Source organism: Seriola lalandi, unplaced genomic scaffold (assembly GCF_002814215.2).
Source record: "Seriola lalandi dorsalis isolate HSWRI2012SDOR001 ecotype SW California unplaced genomic scaffold, Sedor1 jcf7180002001570, whole genome shotgun sequence".
NCBI classification, from domain to species: domain Eukaryota; kingdom Metazoa; phylum Chordata; class Actinopteri; order Carangiformes; family Carangidae; genus Seriola; species Seriola lalandi.
Window position 1 is genome coordinate 1 of NW_019472228.1, and position 10,037 is coordinate 10,037.

At 39.8% G+C, this 10,037-nt stretch overlaps 2 protein-coding genes across 2 annotated transcripts; one reads left to right on the forward strand and one right to left on the reverse strand.

Annotated features, from left to right (window-relative positions):
* The first annotated feature begins 17 nt into the window (after positions 1 to 17).
* LOC111664498 (uncharacterized) lies at positions 18 to 1,296 on the forward strand. The gene is made up of 2 exons (XM_023419104.1): positions 18 to 1,100; positions 1,207 to 1,296. The coding sequence occupies exons 1-2, from the start codon at positions 197 to 199 to the stop codon at positions 1,221 to 1,223; spliced, it is 921 nt and encodes a 306-aa protein (XP_023274872.1). The 5' UTR covers positions 18 to 196; the 3' UTR covers positions 1,224 to 1,296.
* A 75-nt stretch (positions 1,297 to 1,371) lies between these two features.
* Positions 1,372 to 6,631, reverse strand: LOC111664494 (glutamate receptor U1-like). Its single transcript, XM_023419093.1, has 10 exons — positions 6,602 to 6,631; positions 6,330 to 6,415; positions 4,840 to 4,871; positions 4,549 to 4,728; positions 4,103 to 4,326; positions 3,832 to 3,929; positions 3,465 to 3,682; positions 3,127 to 3,346; positions 2,787 to 3,031; positions 1,372 to 1,997 (listed from the first exon to the last, which is right to left on the reverse strand). The coding sequence occupies exons 2-10, from the start codon at positions 6,412 to 6,414 to the stop codon at positions 1,893 to 1,895; spliced, it is 1,407 nt and encodes a 468-aa protein (XP_023274861.1). The 5' UTR covers position 6,415; positions 6,602 to 6,631; the 3' UTR covers positions 1,372 to 1,892.
* Between the last annotated feature and the right edge of the window lie 3,406 nt (positions 6,632 to 10,037).

A 10,037-nucleotide genomic window follows, 5' to 3' on the forward strand; every position in this document is an offset into this window, starting at 1 on the left:
CATTGTAAAACAGATCAAACCCTCAAATGCAGTGCAAGCTGCCAGGAAACACATCCGAAAAGCAGCTCAGAAGCATATAAAGGGCCATCAAAGGCAGCCTTCTCTAGACTTCTCCGTCCTGTCCTCAGAAGATGGACGTGCTCTGTACTTCCGCAAGGATCTGGATACAATCTCTCAGGACAGCAGGAATGGGGAAATGTCTCCTCTGGTACATGGGCCAGCAGCCAAGGCTGCCATCCACAAAGGAACCATGAGTGAGCCAGTGAGGCGTGCTCACAGAGTCAAAATTCATGAACCACCAGAGACAAGGAGAGGGATCTTCAGCCGGATGTCCTCCACTGACTCCCACCACATGGGGCCTGCTCCCTGTGTGATAGCGGATAACTTTGACCTTGAGTCCTCTTCCCAGGCTTCTTGCCCTGATGGTCCTGCTCCTGACAGCCAAAATCCAATTCAAGAAGAATTGGAGAATGAACTTAATGAACCAACAGAGTCAAACTGTGCTGAGCAGGAGACACTTCAGACACTTGAACCAGAGCAGCCTGAACCATCTGAGGAATTATCAGTAGAACCACAAACTGCAATTGAACCCGAGCGACCACCAGAAGCTTCGAGTCAGAGCGGTTCACTCCCTCAGCCTGAGCCCGTGCCACAGCCTCTGCCCGAGCCTGAAGCCAAACCTCCTCCACTTATCCCCCCAGCATCCCCCGCAAGGGTGAGACGGACCTTAGAGGCTCCAGCCACCCCCCGACCGCCCACCCCCATACGAACAAAGGTCCGCTCACGCAGTTGCCCTCGAAAACAGACTACCTCTCCTCAGACACCGATGGTGAAGCACAAACCTGCTTTCCACTGGCAAACACAGAGAGCACAAAACTGTGGCAGCTACAGTAACCAGGTGAGACACATACCCAATGGTCTCTGCCTGTCGGACAGCACATGCAGCAGCAGCGGCGGCAGCACCGACAGCCTGGAGTTTGTGCCCTCCTGTTTGCCAGCCGATGCAGAGAAGCGTGAGGGCACCCTGCAGAGGGAGATGAAGGCCCTTTTTGACCAGAAGATGAGAGAAATCCGCTGTAAATCACCACTTTTTCCAGATGGTGAGTCATGGATGATTTGAGATTGATATTTGTAGAGTAAAATAAAAAAACAAATATGAAAGTGGCTGTATTAAATCCTGGTTTTTGTTTTTTTTTGGTTTGCTAGATTCGACCACAGTTTAAATTTGTGACTCCAAAGACAACAAGCTCCTTCAGAAGACGAAGAAGAAGATGAACAACAAAGGAGGTGTGGGAGAACAAACAAAATGTGACTGAGTCACAAAGTAGTTCTGATTTTCTTTCTAGATAAATGGGAAGACACGAAGCAGAATTTCATAATTAGACAGTTTTTTTTTTTTATTATTTTAGGTCTGCTGTAATGTTTACAATCCACACTGTTGTACTCATGCTGCTGGAATGTTTACAAACAACACAGTTTTTATGCATGAAATACTTTTTAAAAAGAAATTGATGCCATTGCCAACTGTACAAAACAGCATGATGTAGAGTCATAGAAAAGTAACAGAAAACTCATAAAGTACATGATCCCTATTTGTTAGTAAAAAGTTTTCAAGTTTAAGCAAGAATTGTTTCAACAGTTATTTTCGTAATATTTTAACTATAATGTTTGCTTTTTCATTGGAACTGTAGCATTTGTACTTGAAAATCAATAAACTAATTATTTTTAATAAAAATGCAAGTTTTTTTATTTTCTAATGTATCTTTTCAAGTAAGAAAGTTCAAAACCTACACTTCAGCTAATGTTTGTCAAATGTCATCAAAAGAAAAAAAACTAAAAGTTAAAAGGATCACAGTTTTCAAACATGGTAAAAACATGTTTCTAGATCATTTCTATGCCTTTTCTTTATCTTTGTCTACATTTTCCTGGGGTCTGCTTGCATTGCTGGTCCTCAAGCGCAGACTCAGTTCTTCAGTCAGCACAGTGCAACAGGATTTCTGAGGGAGAGATAAAAATATAAATCAGTTAATGTGTCAATATGTTGATGAATTTAATGTGAACGTGGCCAGACTCATACCAAGAAGGAGCTTTTAGAACAAAACAAACTGCACTAAAAATAAATCATATTACAAAAAGAATTAAAGTGCCCAGATATGTGATTCTACCTTTAACAAAAATGCCCCTGTCAATTGAAGGATGAGTGAACTTATTACCTCTGATCAGAAAGTTACATCATACACAATTATGACAAGGAAAATTACCACTGGGGATGTTATTGGGTGTTATTGGCACATCAGATTTAACTAGTCTCTTATGTCAGACACCCTCTTGTGGCAGAATCTAGGAGGTGACTCAATGGATTTGCTAATGTTGGAGTTAGATGCCAAGATATGTAGTGTTTATGAACCACATCTTCAACAGACTTATAAATTGGGCTATACGTAGACAAAAACTAAATGTGATGTCGGCTCCTGACTGGTTTAACAACCAGAAGTTCATTATAATTAATTTGTTTCGCTTGAAGCTGATGAGACAACCAACTGGTTCATTACAGTGTTGCTTTTAACTATAACAAATTATTTGGTCTTTAAATGGTTCAGCAAAGGCTGCAGTCTCAAGGCTTATGAAAGAGTTTCAAATCCTACTGTATAAACACAAATGCAGATTGTCAAGCTGAAAACAATACTACTTGCATTAGTTACTGGAAAGTTAACACTTTGGCGATGAAGGTTTTTTGTTTTTTTTTTGTCAGCAGTAATGTGATTTGTGAATGCATTTGCAAATACCCTCTGCTCCACTGCACCCCTGCGACTCTTAGAGGTGAGCTCCAGGACAGCCAACAGTGCTCCCAGCCCCAAGCCCAGGGAAAGAACCAGGAACATCCCCTTGAGGCTGTGCAGCTGCACAGGTGAAGACTTGGTCCTGTCTGCTATGCAGCTGCTGGCCCACCACTTGCTTCGCAGGTAAGCCAGCTCTCCAGCTTCACTCAATTGAAGGATTGCCACACTGAGGTTCTTTATCAAAGGAGAACCTTGAGGAAATTGATAGGTGTAATGTTAGCTACACTATTTCAACATTTTTCTTTTTAATTAAATTATTTAGAGGTCTTAAAATGAGCAGCCTCACCAAACGCAGCAGCAATGCTGTATCCTCTCATGCCAACGACTTCATGAGCTCTGACCAGTTCACAATGCCGCGCCACTGCCAAGTCTAGAGAGACAGATTCTCCAATAAAGGCGAAGTTGCCCTCTTTTGCACGCCGGACCCCCTCATCCATAGATGACACGAAACTCTTAGTTCTCTCCATGTGTTCATAGATTCTGCGATACACTGGGTTGTTTGAATTCTGGATGAAAGAGAAAATAATAATTGGATTGCATAAAAGCTGCCATGAGATAAGTAATCCAATGAACGAGTTGTCTTTCAAGTCTTAACAACTGAGAGATCAACATCTTCATTCTCACCTTAAAGAAGGCAAGGGTGGAAGAGCCAGCCAGGCAGCCATACTCAATTGTGTCCTGATTGGCCAAGTCCTCAAATCCTTTCACCATCAGCTGAGCTGACTCAGAGCTCTTAGAGGAGCTGAGGTTGGAGAAATAACAAGCCAGGAGGACAACAGTAAAAAACCACCAGCTGCAGCAGATGACACGACCTGAAAGAGCTTTGGGGTGAGGACCAGCACCTGACAACACGAAAAGGAACACAAGGAAGAAATGTTATTCTATATGAGAAAGAGAAGTTTTGCAGATAAAAAGAAACAAATGAGTAGTACAGAGACTCTCCTCTCCATTTGCTGTGTTGGCATACGAAGTGTCTGGTTTTGCTGTTTACCTTGAAGAGTCAGAGCTCCAGCTGTGTACCACAGGCTGTGGAGGAAGCTGAATCGGTTCTGTTCACTCTGAGGCTGACTCCACTCACACGGGCTGATTCTGCAGTCACGTAAAAAAATAAAAAGAATCATTAATGTAACACCACTCCACTGCTTGCAAAAATGTGGAAATATCCCCAGAAAATAAGTAGATGTTCACATTTAAATCCATATACAACCCCGTCAGTAAACAACGATAAATAGATGAAAGATTCAACTTCTTGCATTACCAACCTGGCAACTATAAAGATGCTTGCAGCAGTCCCCAGATAGGCAATGAGGATGCCGACCCAGGTCTCAGCTGTAAAGGGGGTCAGAAAATCAAAGAAGCCCGATCCCTCCGAGATGTCCTTCCTCAGCAGGATGCTGATTCCTGTTTGCATGAACGGTTTGGTCATCCCCACGGCTTTCTCACGGGCTGCAGTGAGAGTCAGTGGAGCGATCGCAAGATCTGCCTCCTGCAGGGGAATGCATCAAAACATTGAACGTGTGTAAGAAGATATTATAGACATACATTTATAGAAAATTGTTAAGGGGTTGAAGAGTTTTTAATTTAACCAACAACCCCGCCACATATTGACTTATTTTGAATGCAACAGTTGCCAGCTCGACGACTCAAGCTTCTACAGAGTACTCTGCTGTCCTTTGACTCCTTCAAATGTCAGTTTTCATATACTCACCCCTCTCACCACCTCTCCAATCATCCCATTCCAGTTCCCATTGTCATCTTGCCTGCCGTACGAACCATCTTTCACCAGCTGCACTCTGTACTTAAAGCCCAGTTTCTTGGCAACTTCAGACAGCAGGTCCATGCAAAAGCCTTCCAGCTGAGTGCCCTTGGAAATTGTATATGGCTCTTGCTATAAGGAAAAATGTTAAAAGATAATCAGTAAAATGTGCTTTATCTTTGATCTTGTATTCACAGTGACAAGCTTAAGTATTAAGAGTCAGAAAGGTAAAGATAAAACTACCTTTATAGTTGTGATTCTCAGCTCAGATTGCACTGATGATGAGGGGGAAGAGTAAGGAGCAAGTTAATGCAATAACGTTTGGATTAGTAGCTCCCAAACTTTTCATAATTTTTCTCAAAAGTATCTTTTACACAACCATGTCTCAACAATTATTAATTGGATAAACATGAAATTTTATACAGACATTCGTGGCCACCAGAGGATGAATCCCTTTGTCTTTGTTGATCCTCTGATTTATTATCTAGCACCAACGACAGGTCCTAGTTCTCAAATGTCTGGTGAAATATCTTAATAACTACAGGATGGATTGGCACAAAGGATTTTGGTGATGGTGACTTTACTGACATTAGTATCTAGTTTAAAAGCATTGCAAAATAAGCTAGCATGGATGTAGACTCTTGCTAATAGTATTTTTGCAGTTATAGCTTAGTTGTTTTTTGATATGGTTGAAAATGCAATATAAAATGCAGACAATGTAAATGTTACCTCATTCTTGGGGTGAAACATTATCTAAAATGTATAATAAATCTTGTATAAATCATCTTGTCTATGAAAACTGAACAGTTGGGATGGAATGAGGACACAACAAATAATGAGGATACATTACAGTAAGAGAGCGACTCATTTGTGTAGGGGCCGTCTTCAGACTTTGCTCTGACACGCAGAGATGTCTGAGGTGAATTTTGGGGTACATGACTTGACCTTCTAGCCACAACTGGTTTCCGGTATCCTAGAGATCTGGCCACTCTCCTTTTCTACTTGAAAACATTTTGCAGACCACAATCTATTTAGAGCAGTGTGTTAATTCAAAGAGTCTCAGTGCCATGGCACTGTGGGATGGGAGGGCAGTCAAAGAGTATCAAAAGCCTCAATTCAGGCCAAGGCTTCAGGGATCCATCACCACGGGGTGATCCTGACAACCATCAGATCCTCCTTTTCAAAAGATGACACGTATACAAGCTCTTCAAGCCCCTGTCACTTTTTGGCCACTCTGAACACAGAGTCTTTGTTTGCTCCATAGAGTTGATTTATTGCCATTTTTTGTGACAGTGTCTACTGGCTTGCTTCCTTGTCTGTTTTTCTACAAGAGTTGGACAGGATGTGGCACTACACTTTGATATTCATCCGATTTGACAGTCTATGTATTTATGTCTTGTCAAGCCTGAGAAATTTCTACCAAATCCAGCAGTGAAAACATGAGGAATTTGGCACAAGTAAAAAGCAAGCTGCCACCACACTGAATTACAAATGCAGTGACCGGGTCAAACTTAGAAATATTAGTGTCCAGAAACCAATTTTTTTTCTTTTCTTTTTTTCTAATGTTGTCAATCAGACCGACTTCTACATCAGCGTACACTCAATCACTTTATACATTTGAGGTAAAAAAACAACAAAACAATTGTCAGCATTGTCTAACAACCCTGGTGAAATCTGTTATATTGCTCTATTTCTGCATAAGTACAAACCTAAGATGAATAAAATTCCCTTACCTGCAGCACAGATTCCCGTTTCCAGGAAAAACCCAAAGGACAGTGCAAAGAAGCCAAACAGCATCTTGTTGCTGCTGATCTGCATCCTAAGAGTTAAAAATAGACAGTTAGAGGTTGATGGTGCACCAGAATGATCACATGGATAAACTGAAATAAATGTATGTTGAGATCTTTCTTGATACAAATGCAAAAATGTGATTCAAACCATTACATTAAATAGTTTAAAAACTGAAAATCGGTGAAGAGAACATACAGAAGATGAATGTCCTTACCTGACAAGAGTCCAAGATGTGACTACTGGATTGGCACGTCAGGCTTCAGACAGACCCCAGTAATGCAGCGTGATCTGAAGTTTTTCAGATTCAAATGTGTTAAGACAGCCAACGAAGTTTTTGTGGGTGGAGAAAGTGGAAGAATTTTGAAGGGTTGGGGAGAAGCAGCGTGAAGTACGAACATACAGCTTCCAGTATGGATTAAAATGTGGTGATTTGTACTAAGAATGACCCATAGAATATCTTAATAATATAAATGAATAAAAAAGCATCTGAGTCACATCATCTTGTTAGAGAGCAGTAACATAATACATGTATTGTACTTTAGCTAAGTATCATGGGTTTTGTGATATTTACATTACATGTGAACAAAGTTGAATATTTGAAGCTCATGAAGCTATAGAGGCGGCTGTCACACAATGTATGTATTACACTTACAGGAAGCTACTGTATACATAAAGTATAACTGTTGAAGAAGTACGTTGAATTTTTTAACCTTTATTTATTCAGGGTAGTTTCACTAGGAGGCAGTTTTTCTTTTACAGCAACACACTGACCACATTCACACAGTTACACAGATTCACACCTGGAAGCTGCCCAGTACAACAGTCAGTACACGGTCTGACCTATTGGCCACTGGAGCAGTTTGGGTTCAGGGCGTAGCTCAAGAGCACCACAGTAGTGCTGATGAGGGAGAGGCTTCTTTTCACTTTTCCCAGCCAGATTTGCTAGTCTTGGAAATGAACCTGTGACCCTCCAGTCACACGTTTGCATCTCTAACCTTGAGGCCGCTACGCCCCTGAATACAGATTAATGGAGACTAACACAAATATGAATGTTATTGGGTTTTGGTCTCTTTTGGAGATGTTTATGTCAAGCCTCAAAAAGCTCAGTATAAGTTTATATATGTATACAGAAGTTAACAAGCCAGCATCAGCCTTTGAAAGACAACATTTCCCTCTCCTCATTTAAAGTAAAAAACAGATTGGCTTAAATCTTGTGATGCCACAAACAAAAATCCAAATGTTGTAACACAAAGAGAAAAAAGATGTAGAGTGAAGATATTCTTGCAAAGAACTGAACATAAAACTAGTCACCTATTGAGGAGAGTGCACACTGACCCTGGGAAGATATCTGAGGCTCAGTGAAGTGCTGAATTAAGAAAAGTAAGAAAGACTTTTCTTATGTCATAAATAAATAAAACCTTCCAGTCTGTTTAAAGCTAACCAAGACTGAAGATTTGTTTTTTGTTTCAAAATCAATATTTGGTACGGTCCTCTTTGACAGGTTTAGCTCTCTGAATAACTCTCGTCTACCTGACTACATACAGTAAGCTATGTATTTTACAGTATGGGAGGGGGCATGCATAAAAATAAGACTGTTCTAGTACTGTTTGTGTGTTTGTTTGTTTTAGTTGAATTTGTATTTTACCATTCACATCTAAACCAATTGTCTTACTCTATATGGTTGCAGGTAGATATAGCTTGATATAAGCACATCACAGTTTAATCTGGATTGTGGACACTATAAAATGAGTGATAATACATCAATAAATTTAAAAAAAAGCCTGCTGGCATGGTAAAATGACTTTATCTTAGCACGGGCAAATGATCCTGCTGCAATTTGAAGTAAGTGCATCTTCTCCTGCCAGTGGAGGAAGTTCATTTAACAAAAATCATTGTTGGCTTTGATGGAGCACAAACCCATAACATTACTGTTTAATCTTGTACCAATTGAACCACAAGGTTACAAAATTAACTGCAGTTATTCTAATGGAAGAATTTTTGGCAACTCACCTTATCAGAAAGACTGATTCCACATTATATTTTATTATTTGGTCAATTGATCAGTTACATTTTCTGTAAATGTTATCTCCATATATTATGGTCAAAACTCAGTTTCAAAGAACAGACACTTCCAGGAGCATACATTGAACCACACACATATATACATAAATCTGTATTTTGATTTGTTTTTTTCTTTATTAATTTACAATTGTCATTTAATCCACCTCTAAAGAAATATAGTTTGCCTGTAACTGTAGAATTTGAACCCCTCCTAAAACAGTCCTAAAATTCCCAGAAACAATACTGAGGGGACATAACCTAAGACTCCTGATGTAATGTAATAAAAAAGAGAATAATGCAAAATCCATTTTATGTGTCAGGTAAGTTAAAATGAAATAAATGTAATGTTGGTTTACAGAGGCTCTCAGTGCATCCACATGCAGTTACCCAGCAACAGAGGCATATAGGTAGGATATCTGATACACAGGTCAGATAAAAAGGCTATTTTTGGACAAAATATTTAACTTTCACTTATATTAGGCCAACAAAATATAAATTAGAAAAAATGGGGGCAAGACTTTGAAAGCAGATCCTACTGATTGATAAAACAGACCCAACTCAAGGTCCACTTAGAGCTTTCAAAAATATCACCCAGTCTTCATTAGCTGACAGAGTTTGCACACAGATGGATCTGTTGACATGTGAGTTCTGTAACTGTTGCAATTTCATCTGCAGCACTTTTTTAGACTTTTTTATCTGTGCTGGCTTAAGAATTCATTCACGACAGCTCATTCTTTTATTGAAAGCTCCACAAAAAGCTGAAGCTTTTGTTAGACTTGCTTTGTCAATGTTTCCCAAGGTTCCACTTTTAATCCAGGCCAAGAAGTACTACAAGTGATGTGGATGAAACAATACCAGCTACTGGGCAGATACAGAACCAACAGATTCACCTTTATTAGAACTGTGCAAACTCCATCCACTGTTGAAGACTATGTGATACAAGCTGCAGAAAAGCTAGTAACTAGACAAGAGGGTTTTGGGCTGTTGATCTCACGTCACGTTGGGCTCTGAGAAGTTATAATCAGCATTTTTCTCTATTTTCTGACAAAACAATTAATCAATTAGTAGACTAATTAATAAGCACATTAATCAGTAATGAAAATACTATTTAGCTGCAGCCCCTGCAGCCTGAAATGAAATGTATTAGTATAAATGGAAGACTTCACCAAATGAATAAGATATGATATCAGTGTTTCTATGACTACAGCAATCTATTTTGCAAAGCCCTTAATGTATATTAGAAATATAGGCAAATGCGTGAACAAGTATTTGATTATTGTTTTCTTCATATTATGTTGTTATTATACTTGGATACTGGATTGTTTAAATTACAGGTTTGTTTCTCATGCTTACCTAGAAATAACAGGTGTGTAACAGGTACAATATGGGATCTGGGGAGAAATGAAGATGAAGCCATAAGGCGCGGAATATCTGTGTCGTTGTTTTTCCCATCGCTTCTTTCTGTGTTGAGCTCTAGACTGAGTTCGATGAATTCATTTTATCGGCTTGACCAATCAGAGCTCGGTGCGCGTTGCGTGCGAGGTGAGGCGGCGACCTACTATTGGCTGAGGTGGTTTTTTCCAAAGGGG